Genomic DNA, 19,441 nt, shown 5'->3' on the forward strand with positions numbered 1-19,441 from the left:
TCTTAAAGCTCATTCTTTCTTTGCCCCTGACTCACTAATCAGCTCAGCTCACTAAGTCCCTTAGCCAGACCTGATCCCGTCATCTGTCAGTTGAAGATCATTGTAATACCTTAGGCTTATAAAATGCTTTTCTTCCAAGAAGATCAAAGCAAATCAAAGCTTCTTTTATTTAGCTCTTCTTATTGTTCCAGTGACACAGTACGTGTCAGGTAAATTATTCACATTTGATCAAGTGAGAAAATGAGGTAGCAGAAAGTGACAAGAGTGGCAGGGAGACACAGGAGACAGCATTGGAACAACGTCTAAACCTATCTTCTTTCTCACTGTGTGTGCTCTGCCTCAGCTACATCCTGCTCTGATAGAGTAGAGATATGATATGCTTTCATCATTTAAAAATATGATGACAAAACCTACGCTATTTTAAAAAGACGTGTATAATATAGTTTTACTGATCATATCAGCCAATTCATAAAAAAATGGATGTTACCTATAATTGTTTGACTTTAATAACATCGGTGTAAATAACCTTCATTACTCAGAAACTCCTAAAGCGGTTATTGAATGTCTCCAGTCACAAACCAATAAAATTGAACACAAAATCTCCATCCTCTTTTGATCATTTCTGTAGCAAATGGCCATACTTAGGCATCAGATCCTTATGCCTCATAAAATAGTGGATTACATGTGTGAGTACAAGGGAACCTTCTAAACCTAGACTACACACTCCCCACACCACATCCCTACCCTGTCACCAACTTCCTGGCAGTTAGGAAAAGACCATTTGTACAAAGGGTTGACCTGAAGGGGAATAATAGTTATTCAGTATTTTGCTTCTAGAACTCTGGGAAGTGTGTGAACATCTTAGTACACTCAAAAAACACAATCACTTTCTAAAGTCCTCTTCAACTAACCGGAAGCAATATTTGACCAATATCTGAAGGTTGAATACATAGAAAGTGATAGTGTAATGATACTGCAAAGATTTTGACGATGGGTCTGCCCATGAGAAAACTGGAGAAGATTGTTTAGATATTTAAGAATTTCAATATGAACAACAGTGGACTAAATAGGTGCAAAATTACAAGTGAAACAAATCAGGACACAATTATAAGAGCTTTGCTGACAATGAAAACAAATTTCTAGGCCAATCTGTTGTCTTCACTATGAAAGAACAAGAAACAGACTTGCAGCATATGTCTGCACAAATGGCGCCACGCCAGGCCTGAGGGATTTACGACACTCTGCATAAGAGCCAGGGAGTTTTAAAACTGATATAAGGCAGTGGTTTCTCATTACTCCAATAGCACCGTTAGCCATTTTCTGCCATGACAGCAGAATCCCCTACAGGAAACGAAAGATCTGGAAGCTGAGCCCTTTGCTATCTCTGGTGATAGTCACATGTTGAGCCACCTTGACTTTCCTCCCTGCTTGGAGAAGAAAGGATGCATTTCACTCCTTAATGACTCTCTGGACATATAAGCCATAACCTGTAAAATTTAGAAAGCAAGGGAACAGGAATCACGTTTTTAAACATACCTGACAATGGAGAGGAGGATCTTTTCATAGTCTTCTCTTCAGATTGATTGACCTAGTGAGGCACAGAAATCTGACAGGCCCCAAGGCAGGATGATGAGGCCCTTGACTGTGGTCTTTATATTACTGAGGCAAGATCATTTTTACTTTTGCAGAGAGGTTTGCTCTCACAAAGGTTTAACAATTCAGACTAGCTATGGTTGAAGGAGTTGAGTAATAGATGAAGCTTGCACAAAAACTGACCCCAGTAACTAGTACTTGCACCTAGGACAATGGTGTGATTGGCACAATATTAGATCTGTGTCAATGGGATAAAGAAGCTCAGTTGTAACTGCTTGTGGGTTGGGGTGTTCTTAGTTAAGAGTGACAGATTTTCAAGACACACGGTCCACAGATGAATCTCCTGCTATGATTCCATTTTTAAAGTCAAAAATGGTTTCTACTGTATCAACTCATCTTAACCTGTCAAAGTTTACAGTGAAAATGCTTTCATTTAATAAAAGATATAACAATCCTTTGTACATTAAAAGAAATAATTCCGATGTGCAAGTGGCCCCATGAAACAAATTACTAAATAAAGATCATATTTCTAACTAAACCTTCCTAAAACATGTATTTCATCTCTATAAACTACTGGATTTGGTAAGCTAATAGTTTTTAAAGTAGCTATAAATTCCATTTAAAACATATTCAATAGTGACTGCAAATAAAATAAGTTTCTTGGAAAGACCTTACACTAATTTCTTTCATTCTTAACATGGGGTAATGGGATCATTAATGTTTCACTGTCAGATCCTAGTATCACAGGATATGAAATTATAAAAAGCCTTCAAATAATCTAGAAGCCAGAACCTAGACTCCCAGTATTTGATGAAGGAGTGCTCTGCAAAACAGGCAGATGCCTTTTAGAATTAAGATTTAAAATATGGGGAAAAAAAGTAAACTCTTCATAGCCATTCACTTTGCAAAAAGACAAATGTTGAGTTAGATACAGACTGTGGACTTCTCTAAGACCAGGCTACAGTGCTTCATGCAAAAATGATCTTGGAGGCTTTCTTCAAGTGATAAACTGTCCACAGCTGGCTTACCAGATCATTCCTTGATTGAAGATCAGAGCGAGGACATTGCCACTGATGTCAAATTCGGTGTATGAAGGCTAGAGGAGACATTCACTGTATTAGCATCTCAAATGGCAAAAACTGAAAGGCAAGTGTTTCATATTTCTATATAGGTATGGCTAGACTTGCAACTACTTTCTTGCAGCAACAACAGCAGAATAATCAATACAATAAATAATTAGCAATAAAATAATAAGGCATCTTTTTTAACACAGTAAGACATTTTAAAATTCTGTCATTCGATGCTGTGGAAGTGTGATGAGACATACGCTCTCATATACTGCTGGTGAAAGTAAAACTTGGAGTAAACCTTTAGAAAACAATTTGACAATACATATGAAAAGTTTTTAAAACTTCATCCTCTTTGACCCTGTAAATTTACTTCTAGAAATTGGTTTTAACAAAATAATCCTAAATGCTAACAAATTTTAAGAAGCAGAGATGAAACCATCTAAATGTCCAACACTGGTTAAGGAAATACAGTTTAACTATGCTATGATATATATTGCAGCTAATTACAATCACCGTTGGAAGGATATTTATATAACCAAGAGAAAACTATGCTCTAATGTTAAACAAAAAATATGTAAACTTATACATTATTTTTTCTACTCAATATGAAACTATGCATAAAGAAAAAACTTAAAAGTGATCGGCAAAATTAATAGTTGTTATATGTGGGTGATGGATTATGCTTTTATTTTCTTCTTTAAGTTTTGCGTATTTAAAATACTTTTATAAAAAAATGTGAATTTCTTTTACAATAAAAAATATAGAGGGGCTTCCCTGGTCGCACAGTGGTTGGGAGTCCGCCTGCCGATGCAGGGGATGCGGGTTCGTGCCCCGGTCCGGGAAGATCCCACATGCCGCGGAGCGGCTGGGCCCGTGAGCCATGGCCGCTGAGCCTGCGCGTTCGGAGCCTGTGCTCCGCAACGGGAGAGGCCACAACAGTGAGAGGCCCGCGTACCGCCAAAAAAAAAAAAAAAAAAGAGAGAGAGAGCAATACAATGAAAGTTTAAGAAGTTATTCAACTCATTGTCCAGTGTTCACTCCTAAATGATACCATCCTACTCAGGGCAGCAGCACCAGGCTGTTCTTTGTACACAGGGGACACCAATTGGAACTGAGGTGGGTATCTGTCCTAGGAGGACCCATCCAAAGGCTTCCTGGTGACACATTAGGCATCTTAGAAAGAAAGCTCTGTCAATGGAGTAATGCTAATTAGCAAAGACAATAAAGCTGGCTCCTATTTAATTTGAGATAGAGAATAATCAATCAGGAAATTGACTAACTGGTAACAAGAGAAAAAGCAAACAGCAAAAAATATAAAGTGAGAGGACCACAAAGAGAGAGTAATAGAGTGGCAGGACCTGATTACTGCCCCAGATCCTGACACCTGCAGGTGTGGCTTCAGACCACATGTATCCTCATAATAACTCCCTCCCTAGCACACATATATACGCACAGCACGACGCTCATGTGCACACACACACATACAAAATCAAACAACCTGAGAGTGTCTCAGTTTTTCTTAAACCCAAGCACCCAAAAATATATTTGTAAGAAGATAAAATAGGTCTCTGATTTGGAGCCCCAACAAATCTTTCACAATTTTTGAACACTCTGCCTCAAGAATTCTTGAATCCAGGCGTCAAATTCATCACTTCCCAAAAGGCAACAGTACTCTCCTAGTTAACTGAAAGGTATGTGCGATGTGCCTTGTAACAGATTCAGGTAGTAGATGCCAAGTCTGACATAAAAAGAATGGTTAAATAGCAAGATATAATAATAATAAGATGATACATAATGAAAAAATAAATAACCCTATATAAGGAGGACAAAGATGACAGATGATTTCAACAAAAATTCACTCAAGATACTACTAAAGAATATGCAAAGTGTTTCACTTAGTTTGCAGATCATCAAGAAGCTTAATGTTCTTAAGATGCAAAGAGGTTAGGTTGACAGTTTTTGTTCTAAAATCAACAATGAAAAAAGTGTGGTTTTCATGGAAAACGAAGAAAATGAATTGCTTCTAATCTGGAGAAACGTTAGCTCTGAGTCTTTCTCTTTCCCCAGGAGCACTTTGCTCTGGATCAACTCCCCTTTTCTCCTGGAGCCCTCTGAGATCACAGAACACATGTGACAAATGCTCAGTCGGTGGTCTGCACCATCTGTGGCCTTGGAACAGCTCTTCTCTGTGTCCGTTTAAGCATCAAACCTTCAACCTTGGCCTCTTTAGAAGAGTGTCAGATTTAGCCCACCAAACTAAGGAAAATGAAAAAAATTCAAACTTTTAGAAGTACATTTCTTTTATTCTCACAAGCATACAAACCTCTTAAAGGCCATTTGAGATGAGATATTTTTATAACCAGGTGACCAGAAAAGCACAAAGGACACACTAGGAACCCTTGGTTTCATACTGTGTGTGCAGCAGGGGCAGCTGGAGGGATAAAATCTTTGATGCATAAATTGATTGACCGGATGCAGAGAAAGGGTACCTCTACACTCCCTACTGTGACAAGTGGTTTTGTGATACAGACACTCGTCTGGGATTCAGACTCGAGTATGAGACTTTGCCCTGCCATTTGCTCGCTGAGTGAGCTGAGCCAGTCACTAATCAATTCAGGCCTCAGTTTCCTCACAGATAAACTAATGAAATGAACTAGATCAGGGGTTGGTGCATTATGACCCATGAGCCAAATCTGGACCACCATCAATTTTTGTAAATAAAGTTTTTTTAGAATATAGCTACATTCATTCATTTCTGTATTGTCTATTGCTGTCTGGGATGAAAACAGGAATGTCATAGTTACAACAGAGACCATATGGCCTGATGCAAGGGAAATCACTTGTTTTCCTCTATGATTACACTCTACTCATGATACTTCTGACACAGATGTATAGGTTCTTCCCCCAAACCAAGCATTTTCCCAACTTTCTGTGGATACCATCTCGATGTCCTACAATTTAACTCAATTCTGACAGTAACTGTCCAGAGTTGGCACAGATCCCACAGGTTAAGGTCTTGGTGCCACAAGACTGCCCCACACTTTAGATGAAAGCCTCACACTTTAATCGAAAGCTCAGGTTGTCACCTATGCTGACTGATGGGCTGTAAACTGGAGATTCTCACGACTCCCTCCTTAGCTTTGATCATTTGCTAGAGTAGCTCACAGATCTCAGGAAAACAGTTTGTTTACTAGATTACTGGTTGATTATAAAAGGATACAACTCAGGAACAGCCAGATGGAAGAGGTGCATAGGGCAAAGTACGAGGGAAAGGGTACAGAGTTTCCTTGCCTTCTCCACGTGCACCCTCTTTCTGGCACCCCAATGTGTTCAGCAACATGGAAGTTCTCCAAACCCCAGGGTTCAGAGATTCTTATGGAGACTTCATCACAGGGACAAAATCATTAACTCAGTCTCCAGCCTCTCTCCCCTCCCTGGAGGATGGGGGGATGAGGCTGAAATTTCCAAGTTTCTAATTATGGTCAGGTCTTTCTGCTGACCAGCCCCCAAACTGAAGCTATCCAGGAGCCCACCAAGAGCTGCCTCATTGGAAAAAATAATGCTCCTATCACCCACAATATTCCAAGGAATTTAGGAACTCTGCATCAAGAGCCAGGGTTAAAGACTAAATATAAGAACAAAAGATGTTCCTAGCACCGTCACTGCTTTGTAAATTACAAAAATTTTAGGCGCTCCAGCCGGGAATTGGAATGAAGACCAAAATATACATTTCTCACTACACCACAATAACATACTTGCAGAAGTGAAAATACTTATTGTGCAATCTTTTACAGAGAAAGTTTGCCTACTCCTGAACTAGATAATTTCTAAGATCCCTTTCTAATCTAAAATCTGTAATTGGTTGACTCAGTTATTAAAGAATTGCTTCTTGGGACTTCCGTGGTGGTGCTCCCAATGCAGGGGGCCTGGGTTTACCCCTGGTCAGGGAACTAGATCCCACATGCATGCTGTCACTAAGAGTTCACATGCCACAACTAAGAAGCCCTCGAGCTGCAACTAAGCAGCCCACGTTCTGCAACTAAGGAGCTGGTGAGCCACAACTAAGGAGCCCGTGAGTCGTAACTAAGGAGCCCGCCTGCCACAACTAAGACCCAGCGCAACCAAATGAATAAATGTTAAAAAAAAAAATTGCTTCTCTCTAAACACCTTAAAAATGGAATTTATACTCCATTCATTAAACTCAGAAAATTCCACTCTAAAAATGAAACAAATGAAAGAAAGCAAACATACACACACACACACACACACAGGGTATGAAATTCAAGGCTCATTCTTTTAGAGGTGGATTTTTAAAAATATGAGATCATACTATAGTTTCTTTTTTTAAAAAAAGCCAATACACTAATAATATGAGTGTAAATCAATTTGCAAAGTGTTGCCTCTAAAATATAAAAAGCTTAAAGGTAAATGATGCTTGAGAAAAAACAGGTTTTCTCGTAACCCGAGTTAACAAAATGATTCAAATGGAGTAAGTGTAATAAAGTCCCTAAGGACTGCTCATCCATAATAAGATTTTTAGGGGCCAGCAACAGAGAAGCCAATCTGGATTTGGGTTGGGGTCCGTAATAGTCAAGGAACTAGAAATTTTCTTGCTTTATTTTTAGACCTTTGTTTGTGGTGGGCTAGAGTCAGTTATCTACCCAGAAGGAAAACATATGGTACTCACTGGACGAAAAGCCTAAGAAAACCCATCCTCTCTCTGCAAGTTTAATTATTTGGGGCAAACCATCAACCTCTGGATATTGTGAAATGCAATTCAGGATCTCAGAGATAATTCTGTCATTGCAATGACCTGCCTGACTTTCGTCACACAAATCTCATTTCCCACAGCTGGAATCACACTGCTTAGAGCTGCAGGCTGGCCTGGCCTGTGGCACTGGGGCAATGGCACTCAAGGGTGGTCCCCAGACCAGAAGCAGCATCAACACCTGGGAACTTTTTAGTAAAGTAAATTCTCAGGCCCTGCCCCAGATCTAAGGAATCAGAAACCTGTGTTTTCATGTGCCTTCAGAGCATTCTGATATATGCTCAAATTAGTGAACTACTAACCTAGAACAAATCCAACCCTCGTCTACTAGGTTGATTCAGCACCTCAGGGCTTTGCACTATAACCCTAGTTGCCTGCAGATAGACTCCGTCCAGTCCAGCCTATTCTGTCCCTTTGCCCATGTTCTCACACCTTTGTTGGATACCCATCACTTCTTACTGACTCTTTATCATTCCATCTTCCTGGATTGCTAAATAGTATCTCATTCCCAGAAAGGGAATATCAGTTTATTTCCTAATTCTATATCCCAGCCCCTCCTGCTAATTCCATTCTACAGCAAGAAACCTGTCTAAGCATTTGACTTACAAATGCTATGGATTGGCTCATGAATTAGTCATGCTTTGGCAGAGTGCTTGAAATTTCTAGGGGTAAGCATTACAGTGAAAATTCAATATGATGGAAATCTGGTTGACGGCTTTGAAGTCAATCAGATGTGGATTTCAGTTCTACCTCCACCACTGACCAGTTATATGTCTTTGAGCAAATTATTAAAAATCTCTAAACCTCAGTTTACTGTAAAGTAGAAAAATATTATCTACCTCATAGCATTGCTGGTATGGTTACACAGAATAATATATGTAAAGCATTTTGTAGATGTTCTAACACATGGCAAGCTCTACATAAAAATATAATACAGTATAATATGATTAGTAATATACTCTGATGGTCTGTGAATCATATGCCTCTTATTTATGGGTAATCGTGCACTCCATCAGATCTCAGGAAAATCTCCCATATTTTCCATTCACATAAATTCAACAAGGAGCACCTTAAAATGTAACTTTAAACAAGGTTTAACCAAGCTGAGGTTTTAATTAGATTGAACATACTCTTACCCGATGCCATGTATTCAGTCCATTACTTCCTGGATACTATTTACCTACTTCATTGACAAACGGCAAGGATGGTGTCAACATAAATTAAAGTGAGAGTTAAAGGCATTCTGTGTTGAACTATTGCAGAAAACCCAGAGTTTACAAGAGGACTGAGGGCGGTTTTGCTGAATCAGGGTGGTTAAAATCCTTTCTGGGAGCAAACCATTCCACTCCCATGAGTCAGTGAACTCTTTAGAAACACTGAGAACTACCTGCTATGCTCAGAGAAGTCTTAGGAAAGATTAACTTACATTACATGGTCTAACAGTCTGCTCCTAGCCAGTAATTTTCCCACCTCAATTCATCTTCATAGGTTTGTTGTGGTAATACTTTGGCCATGAATTTATAACTGGAAAATATACAGAGTCACTTTTAACCCCATTTACTCAGATATAACCAGTGTATAATTCAGTATATTTAACATAATGGCTTTTCCAGAAGGATATTTCATTGTCCTTATTTATTCACTGGCTATATACTTAGGCAACTCCAATTCAGACTCTTAATTTTTTATATGTAAAATAAAAGCATTATGACTGATTTTGTCAAAACTCCACCTAACCTTAATATTCAGTGAATCTCTGAATCTAATGCTGGAGTCTGCAGAGTTTAGACTTTATAGAGGTTAATTATTGTTATAAAAGTGAATGAACTTTTTCAAAAATATCTCCTCTATAACTGAGCAATTCAACCTAGAGAAATTTCTCATAAGGAAATAAGTTTTACATAAGATTATGATTTATCTATGGAGATATTTATCTACATGGCTATAAATAAATACGATCACAATGTTTAATATAATAATAAAACATTAGGTACAGTTAACTAACAACAAATAAAAAATAACTAGTTATTGTACATTCATATGTAGACTATCACACAGCCATTTAAAAATTATAGAAGACCCGTTAATAACATAGAGAAAAGGTCACTGTTAGGTGAAGAAAAGCAAGTAACTAGTCAATAGGATGCATGCCAATATATTTTTATAAAAATCTATAGTACTATATATAAATCTATAGTACTTGTTTATCTACATATAAATAAACACTAATACTCTACAATTCATGTCGTGAGTGGTGGGATTACCTGTGATTTTTATTTCCATATTAAGCTTATATTGCCTTATATTGCCTTTTCCAGATTTTTAAACAATGAACTGGTATTATTTTTAAAGTTCAGAAAAAAAAATTCTTTTTTTTGGTGGCAGAAATGGACACACGTTTCTCTTTCATTCCTGAAAGGATTCTTAAAAGTATCTTCTCTGCCCATCTCAGGTTCTCTTTTGCTTCAATGACAGGTACTTTCTGGACTCATACTGGCAATTAGTAAGTCCAGAATATCAAAGAAACATTCTCATCGGCCTCTTATCCTCTAAAACATTTCCTTTTTAGATTTCTGCACCACCCATACTTTCCAGCTGCTGGGCCCTGCCTTCCATCAGTCCGTCCACTGAGAATTCTTTCTTCCATCTCAGTCTTTTGAAATTCTGATCCTCCTTCAAGACTTGGCTCAAATGTCTCTTACTCCATCCTGTCTTTGTATTTCTATTGATCTCTCCCACAGTGGTTTCTCCAATGTGCAATTACATTTCCTGCTCTGTGCCGACAACGGGAGCTTGCAGGATTAAAGGGTAGCAAAGAGTGTGAGGAATCGGTGAATGAATGTTCCACCAGAAGAGGGCAGTAATTCCTCAGCTCCAGCCAATTTCTCCAGAGTGGGAATATGGGTCTAATGTTGTCAGGCCTTTCAATATGTCAAGAAAAACAAGAAATCCACATACATAAATTTTTTTTTTGGCTGTGTCGGCTCTTAGTTGCAGCATATGGGATCTTTCATTGCAGCACGTGGTCTCTTCGTTGCTGCACGCGGGCTTCTATCTAGTTGTGGCGTGCGGGTTTCCTCTCTCTAGTTGTGGCGCACAGGCTCCAGAGCGCGTGGGCTCTGTAGTTTGCGGCACACGGGCTCTCTTGTTGAGGCGTGTGAGCTCAGTAGTTGTGACATGCAGGCTTAGTTGCCCCGCGGCATGGGGGATCTTAGTTGCCTGACCAGCGGTCGGACCCGCGTTCCCTGCATTGGAAGGCGGATTCTTTACCACTGGACCACCAGGGAAGTCCCAAGAAATCCATATTTTTTAAATGTAAAACTCCAAGCTTTAAAATATTAGCTCATAAAAACAAAAAAACAAACAAACACTGCAGACGAGAGAAAAAAATATCTGTCAGTTGAATCTAGCCTGCAGACCCACGTTTGCAACCTCTCCTTAGGCTTACAGCTTTTACATCTGTGTATCCTCTTGTCAGCAGGCACAGCGGTTTGCTCACAATGGTTTGTACCTAGCAGGCACTCAGCTGTGTAAGCTATCCACCTGGTGGGTCAGTGATAATAAGATCCATATCAAAGACCCATCATCCAACCCTAATGGTTTAAAACTTGTTTTGCTGCTGAGCTTCTCTCTGGTGAGCCTTCCAAAGGTAACATGGAAGCAAATTCACTCTGTCTGACCTAAAACAGAAACTTGTCTTTTTTCCTGTACTTTGTTCTAACCCAAGAGCACTGTCAGCACTCAATAAATAATAAATTACGGTCATATAATTACAGCTTTTATGCATCCAGGTCATGTTATATTGACTTCATATGTGAAGCAAAATTTTTTAGCACTTAAGAAGAAAGCAGTTAGGGATCAAAGGCAAACATAAGCCAAGTGATGGTCTAAGGAAGAAATGGCAATTTTTATGTCTGCTTCAGAAGAGCTGAGTCAGGCAAGGAAAATAGAAATGAAACCAAGCCAGCTGAATACCTCATAGCAGGGAATGGGAAAGCAACGCAAGGGCATTCTGGATCTATAGCATTACCTCACCGTCGTCCACCAAACAGTATGACCTAACTGCTTCTGGCTCCTCCAAGAAACACTTTCAGTGAGGGAGACAGATGACCTTTTAATAAAAGGTACAATCTCAAAGTCAGGTAGCCAGGTAGAGAATCTAGCCTGGAGTCTTGAAAACAGTTCTGAACGTAGGATTTGTCCAGAAACTAGAGGGCATGAGACAGGAGGAAGACCAGCAGGGAAGGATATCCCTTCACTGGTGAGAAGAGAAACATCATTAGCTCAAGAATACTAGGGCAGAATTGATTCCAGGGCACATCCCTGGAAGCAGGCAGAGTTCTGTCAGTAGACGGCATTGCCTTGATGGCGCTAGGATGTGGAGGTTCAACACTGAGTCAGCCAGTCCAGCCAGACAACATAATACCTGCCATGTGACAAGCACAGCTCTAAGCATGAGGTCAAGGCCTCTGTTTTCAGAAAGCTTTCATTACAACAGAGGGAGACAGATAATAAGCACGTTCAAAAAAGGAGATGTCAAACAGTTATACATCGTATAAAGAAAAGAAAACTGTGCTGAAATAGAGAGTGCCTGATGGGCCACCTTGGATTGGAAGGTCAGAGAAAAGCTCAAAGGAGGTGACATATTAGGGGTGAGTCCTTAATGACAAGAATCAGCCCTGGCAAATTCTAGGAACCTGCACCCCTAGAGGGAAGAACAATTTGGGCAGATGCAAGGAGCATCTTGTGTTTGAGCATAAGAAAGACTCCCAGTGTTTGTGGACTTTACAAAGCAAGAGCGAAAGTGGTAGGAGATGAGCTCAGAGAGAAAAAAAGAAGCAGATCACACAGGGTATCGATGGCCTTGGACAGGGATTTGGAATTCATTCTAAATACTTAGAAGCCACTGGAAATACTTGAGCAAATGAGTATCAATACTATCAACTCCTCAGGTCCTACTTCCCAAGATGACAGTTTCATTTGCCAAAGGCGGACAGAGAGATGTGTGCTTTGCTGCCGCTCTCAAACTTTGTTGGGGGACCTAGGGTTGAGCATAGTGGGGGGCTGGTGATGGAATCAACACCAGTGGAGCTCAGAGAAACCTGTGCTGTTATTGTGGGGAAGGAAATGAACTTGCCGGAATTCTACTCCACCAGGTGCCAGAGCCCTGTCAGTACCCTGAGCCTTTCAGAGCCCCCAGCTGTGTCTCTGCTGAGCTCTCATTAGACTGTGAGCTTTATGAAGCAAGCAGCGTGTTCATTGACTCCTTTCTCCCCCCAGCGTACTGCACAGTGATGCACTTGATAAGTGTCCAGCAGTTGCTTAGTAGAATTCAAAGCAAACAGAAAATGTGCAGTTGATACTACTCATCTTGCCCTGCTTCTAGAAATGCCAGCAAGCTTCATGGGGAGGGAGCTGACTATAGGCCCAAGATTTATTGAGTTCACCATTTTAACAGATAGGTTGAAGTCCGCTGCTTTAGCCATCTGTAATTTTACTAGAATCTATTTTTGCTAGACTATTGTAAGCCATGAGACTCAAGTCTGACCCCCTTCTGAATTAAAACTATACTCACTGGTCTTCATTTATTGACATCTAAAAGACAATCCCACCTCCTAAATTCTTCTTCTTGCATGGTATACGTAAATGACTAAGCACAAAGGAATAATCTGATAAGAGAAAAATGAATATCACACTTACATATCCATATTCCAAATCCCAGCACCAGCAGTAATTGCAAAACCTCACAAAACATGCTCGGAGAAAATCCCCAATGAGAATTGTGACGTAGGTAGTCAGAACATCAGAAACAGTCAGCCGCACAAATTCCTGTTGAGATATTATCTGTATTAAAAGGAGCATTTCTCCCTTCAAATGGTCCTAATGTTAACATCGAATTTGTCATGCTTTCTAAATAGTATTAACTTGAAAACTGCAACTAATGGTAAAGAAACTAGTTAGGCATATCTAGCAAGTAAAAAATGTTTCACCCCTATTTTATTAGTCTAAAAATAATTATTTCCTGCTCCAAAACCACTGTATCAGAAGCCTTCCTACTGAGAAACTTTTATAAGCATGACATGAGAACACAAAACAGGAAAATAATGACAACACAGAAGTTTAAAACTTGGCAAACAGCAGATAATAAAATAAATTTATTTATAAAATAAATTTTTTATTTATAAAATTAAAAGACAAGCTTGGAAAAAGTACTTGTGGCATATATGATGGAGAACTAGTTTCTCTAACACATTAAAAACTTTTACAAATCAGTACAACAATCGATGGGCAATTCAATAAGAAAAAAATGGCAAATGGCACAAATAAGAAGAAAATACACAGTTAATTAAAATATTCAAAAATACCTAAATCCCACATTATAAAAATACAATTAAAACAATAACTCGTTGCTCCACACAGTGATAAATATTTTAAAATCCATGCTTTTCCATAATGATGAGAGTGTGGTGAAATAGGCACTGTTGTAAACTGACAGTTAGAAGGGAAAGTTAGACGGGTGCAACATTTGTGTGTGGGGGGACGTTTGTGAAGATCCATCACATTTTAAAGTGTGTGGATTTTATTAGGAAAATCCACTTCTAGAAATGTATCCTATGGCGGTATTAGCACAAATGTCCAAATCTATACATATAATTATGAAAGCATTGTTTCTCCCAGATCAAAATTGGAAGCAATTCAAATATACTCAAGAGGAAATTAATTAAATAAAAACGGGTGTCCACACAACAGAACATTGTGAGCTCTTAAACAAAGTGCTGTTGTGATTATGGTTGCACAACAATGTGAACATATTCCAAAACCCACTGAATTGTGTACTTTAAATGGGTGAGACGTATGGTATGTGAACTATATCTCAATAAACTTGTTTAAAAAGTGCTCAAATGCTATGTTCTGATAAGAAATGGATTGTTAAAAATTTACAAAATAGGATATGTAGCATGAACCCACTTATTAACAAAAAATCCTACGCATATATACATACATGTATATAAGTATATGCATAACATGTATATGTATAGAAAAGGTCTGGAAAATTAGAAACTTTTTACCTCAGTGGTGTGGACTTGAAGTTACATGCAAAATGTGTATGTTGTGGGTTAGAGGGGAAGCTCACTATTTCCTCATGGAACTTATAACAATAGGCAATAAATATAAGAGTAGACATATAATTATAAATTTTCATTATGATCGTTTTCTTCTGCTCTTTCCTTTCTGCTCCTTCCCAATAATTCGTGCCCTAAGATTGAAGACATGGAATATCTAATAAGACATATTTTTCCAGAAATACAGTGTTCTTCTATAATAAAAGAAGTCTTCTGGTTTTTATTTCCAGCTACCTATATAATCTCACCTCTAAAATAACTAGTGAGAAAGAATCACATCACAGGGCAAGGCCCATTTGACTAGCAGTTATCTGGTTAATTTCCAGTCCCATACTTCAGAGCAGTGCTTCCTAAACTCCAAGTAGCCGTGTACCACCTTCACGATTCTTGCCATGTCCAAGTACTATCTGAAATATTATTTACCTAATATTTCTTTTAACTTTACTTTACTTACTTTACTTTAATATACTTTATTTTTAAAAAATAACTCCTACTATTATAAATAGAAGGTGTATAACATCTGCCATAAACAGTAGTTAACTATAATATAAATATATTAAAAGCTAAAAAAATTATACTGAAAACTTTAAACTATAAATGTAAAAGAATTATCTTGCCATTAGTTCCCATCAAAAGTAGTGCCTGGGGCTTCCCTGCTGGCGCAGTGGTTGAGAGTCCGCCTGCCGATATAGGGGACGCGGGTTCGTGCCCCGGTCCAGGAAGATCCCACATGCCGCGGAGCGGCTGGGCCCGTGAGCCATGGCCGCTGAGCCTGCGCGTCCGGAGCCTGTGCTCCGCAACGGAAGAGGCCACAACAGTGAGAGTCCTGCGTAGCGCAAAAAAAAAAAAAAAAAAAAAAAGTACTGCCGGTGAGCCAGTAGTGTATTTTGGGAAATGCTATCAAAGAACAGGGGTGGAGATGGAAAAGAATGAAACAGGAAAGGAGAGAAAACCTTTACCCAAGAGAGTGTTAAAAGCTGTCACTACTGGGGCAACTGGGTCTTGATTCTTCCGGGGACCCGCTGAGTAGCCATATAGAATAAGTCTCAGAACTGTCCACCCAAGAGACAGAGAAGGGAAGTATTGATCCACCAGCTCCCATTCCCATCAGTCGGGGATGGCCCCATGTGGTATTAACGTCCCATTTGGTGACAGCAGAGAAGCAGGGTAAAGGTGAGAATCTGTATACAACTCAGTTGAGATACTGTCCTGTAACAGCTGCATGCAGTCGTTTGCTGCAGCAACAGCTGGAGTAAAAAGGTGAGTGTGAGGTTTCTGCATAATCCATGTGTCTGTGTAATCTGATTCCTGTCTAGCTCTCTATATTTTTCTTTGTCTTCTCTACTCCAGTCCCACTGGCTTTCTTTCATACCCTCAAACTCCATACTTCTTTAGGCCATAGGGTCTTTACATGTGGTCTTCATGCTACTCAATCTTACTTCGCCTCTTGACTCAGTTTACACCAACTAATATGCATCACTACAGCATCACTAACTTAGGGCAGTCCCTCACCTGGATGACTAGGGGCAAGCTTTTCTGAATGCATGCATTGCATTCTTGTAGTGCTTTGTTGCCATTGTAAATTTGCAAATGTTGTATAATTATTTAATTAATGGCTTTGTTCCCAAGAGATTGTAATTGTCACAACGGCAGAGACCGGGTCCACCTTTGTTCCCCATTGCACCTCCAGTATCTAGCACAATACCTGACACTTAGCCTGCACTCAATAAATATGGAGTGAGCGATTGAGTGATAGGAAATTCCTGTGGTTATCTCTGAATATAACTTTTCTCTTCCCTACTCTTATTCTCCTTTTCATTCCCCAGGCAATTTGAGTTCAGATTCTAATAACTAGCATCAATTAGAAGTAGGCTGTGAGGGATATTTTTAGGTTTCCACCACCAGGTTGGGAAGACTTCCTCAGAAAGAAAATATTTCAGAGTGGTTTTGAAGTCCTCCACAACCTCCTAAGCATCCTCATCCCAATGGTTGAAATACAATATTTTTCCTAAGCAACGTCCTAACTTTCACATAAAATAGCAGAAGAGGATTCAAACATTATATTAAAATGTAAAAATATTTATTAATATACCATAGAAGGGATACACTGCTTTATAAGAAAGGAAATTCCAAAAATGGTGGTCCAGCCCACCAAGGGATCATCATCCAATTCCAGTTCCTAGTGTGCTAGGATGGGAGCATGGCCTCCACACAGGCCTTCTGCAGAGCACTGCACTCCACACCTCACACTTTACTCTCCTGACATGTATTTGGTCAGTAAACCTAAGAGGCTCATTAGCAAGTGAAGGGAAAATAATAGAGACGGGGCATCACAAAGGGCCACAGACAGATATTCCATGGAAGGAGTCTGGGAGTATGTGTCGATGCTAATTATGTTTCTGGAGGACGGTTCAGCACTATGGAGAAGGACACAAACTCTAATCAGACTTTGTAGGTAAAATTTGGGCTCCTGTCATTGACTTTCTTTAAGGTCTCGAGCAAATTATTTTACCTTTCTAAGTCATAGTCTCCTCATCTATAAAATGGGGATAATGATATAACTTATCTCAAAGGGTAATTTAAAAATTCAAGGAGGTAATGCTTGGCACACAAGAAGCATTCGATAAATGTGAGCTATTATTGTCATTATCTTCAGCTGTTGTCTGCTTTCTCTCCTTTGCCAAAATGCAGACCTAAGTATATAGCTTCAAAGAGCGGTCTCCCAAGAATGGCTCTGCTGCCTACCTATCAAATGTCACTGGAGATGAGACTAAGTGACTACATCGTGAGATTCCCTGGAGAGATAAAGGAGCCACCAAATTCCTATATTCAAATTCAAAAAGAGATTAAGTCCCACAGTATCCTTGAGGAAAAACAGAGCAGAGGGCACCCATAGAGAAGAAGAGAAAATATCTGGAATGTTCTCACAGAAAAATGTACAAGTCTTTGGGGTTATATCTCCAACATTCTGTGCAAAGCAGCTGCCTTTTACTATTTCTTCTGGAATCACTTTGTTTTAAAAGTGGGTAAAATAAATGTTTCAGAACCACAGCCCTTCCCTCCTGCCGCTCCTGCAGACTTTCCCACAAGCGCTGAATATTCATTTAGAGAAAGGAAGGCGAAAGAGAAAAGGGAAACCCAACTACAAATGGCAGTAAGAAAAGATGATGAAGCAAGGAAAACCACTAGATAGAGACAGGATTTTAAAAAAAAGGACAAGACAAGCAGCATGGTACAAGGGTTCCCAAGAAGAAGAATTAAATAATTTTTTCTTTATTTTAATTCAGTGTGTGTGGGAGCATCCCAGAAGCTTCTGCATAATCAGAAAATAAGTATTCTAGATTGCATGACATTCATGTCTAATTAATTGCTGCCTCTGCCTCAGAAGTGAGCAGCTTCCACCTTATTCTTTACAGTTAGTTCTATTAATCTTGTTTAACAGGTGTTTGCCTGGTAAAGGGTAGGTTGCTTAGCCCTCATGCCAGTCTGCATTCTGGGATGTACATAAGAGAATATCTCAAACTCTCTGAGTTTGTGAAAACTACACTTTATATTTTTTCACTTCTCTCAACTCTTGCTGAAGATTTAGGGAGCCGCCTAGATGTGATAAAACAGACTTGTGTTAAGTGCCGTGACCAGATTTTGCTTCAAGGAGTTTTAAAACATGGAAGCCCATATACTCCTGTGTATTCACTTCCTATTGCTGCTGTAAGAAATTACCACAAAATTAGTGGCTTAAAACAACATAAACATAAACTGTTGTGGAGTTCAGAAGCCTAAAATCAAGGTGCAGGCCTCAGGGCGAAATCTGTGTCCTTGCCTTTTCCAGCTTCCAGAGGCCACCTGCATTCCTTGGCTTGTGGACCCCTTCCCCCACCTTTAAAGTGCATCTCTCCAACCTCTGGTTCCACTGTCACAGCCAGTTTTTCTGACTGACTCTTGTCTCCCATTTATAAGCATGTGTGATTTTGTTAGGCTCACCGCATAATCCAAGATATTTTTCCTATCCCCAGATCTTTAACTTAATCACATTGGTAAAGTCCATTTTACTATGTAAGATAACATATTCACAGTTTCCAGGGATTAGAACATGGACGTTTTTGAGGGGTTATTATTCTGTCTACCACATCATGTATCACGAGCATCTCTCTACCAACTGCAGGCAGGTTTCATTTCATTTATTATTGCATACACAGTATGTTCCTGTAAATGTGTATGAAATGTGCATGTCTGAAAATCAAGTATTTAATAACATGTAACTGGAAAGGGAAGGGTTTATCTGGTCCCTAAAAGCCTAAAAAATAAAATAGAATCCTTACTTATATCATACATTTTGGACTTGGTCTTCAGTGATGTCTGTCTAGCATTATATACATTTTCCTTACTTTTTTCCCACAATTGAAATCACAGATGAGTGGCTTAAGTCAGATGAGTATCTGAAGCTGAGGACATCTAATGATATCTGTATTTGTTTAAATTAGCTTCATAAGACTAATGCTAACTTTCAATTTTCCATTTATCTTACAAAAAAATAAGTACACAGTAAAAAATTATTTCAAATAATTTCCCAAAGACCACATTACTGCTGAAACTGAACTGTTGTCTGACAGACAGAAGCACTATGACATATTTTAAAATGTCTGTCCATCAAGGATGAACCAAAGTCCAAAATCAGTTTAGGAAGTGCACATGAGGAATGTCAATTCTAATGAGATAAAATTAAAGGTTTTTCAAAATATAAATTGGATTTGTATAGAAATAAGAGACCTGAAGTAGGTTTTTTGTTTTTGTTTGGTTTGGTTTCCCTTTATTGAACAGAAAGCCATATGAAACATTATTTCTTTTATCTGCTAAAATACCACTAGTCTTGGACTGGGGTCATTTAT

The 19,441-nt window shown here is 39.1% G+C and overlaps 1 protein-coding gene across 2 annotated transcripts in view; it reads right to left on the reverse strand.

Annotated features, from left to right (window-relative positions):
* Positions 1-19,441, reverse strand: part of TMC1 (transmembrane channel like 1) — a 142,158-nt gene that overhangs the window by 15,566 nt on the left and 107,151 nt on the right. For both annotated transcript variants that reach the window (XM_082842148.1, XM_082842149.1), the window contains 2 exons: positions 13,132-13,260; positions 2,622-2,689 (listed from right to left, as the gene is read on the reverse strand). In XM_082842148.1, coding sequence (XP_082698274.1) covers positions 2,622-2,689; positions 13,132-13,260 — 197 coding nt within the window. The remainder of the gene's footprint in view (positions 1-2,621; positions 2,690-13,131; positions 13,261-19,441) is intronic.

Source organism: Leucopleurus acutus, assembly GCF_964270905.1.
Source record: "Leucopleurus acutus genome assembly, chromosome: 7".
Classification (NCBI taxonomy): Eukaryota; Metazoa; Chordata; class Mammalia; order Artiodactyla; family Delphinidae; genus Leucopleurus; species Leucopleurus acutus.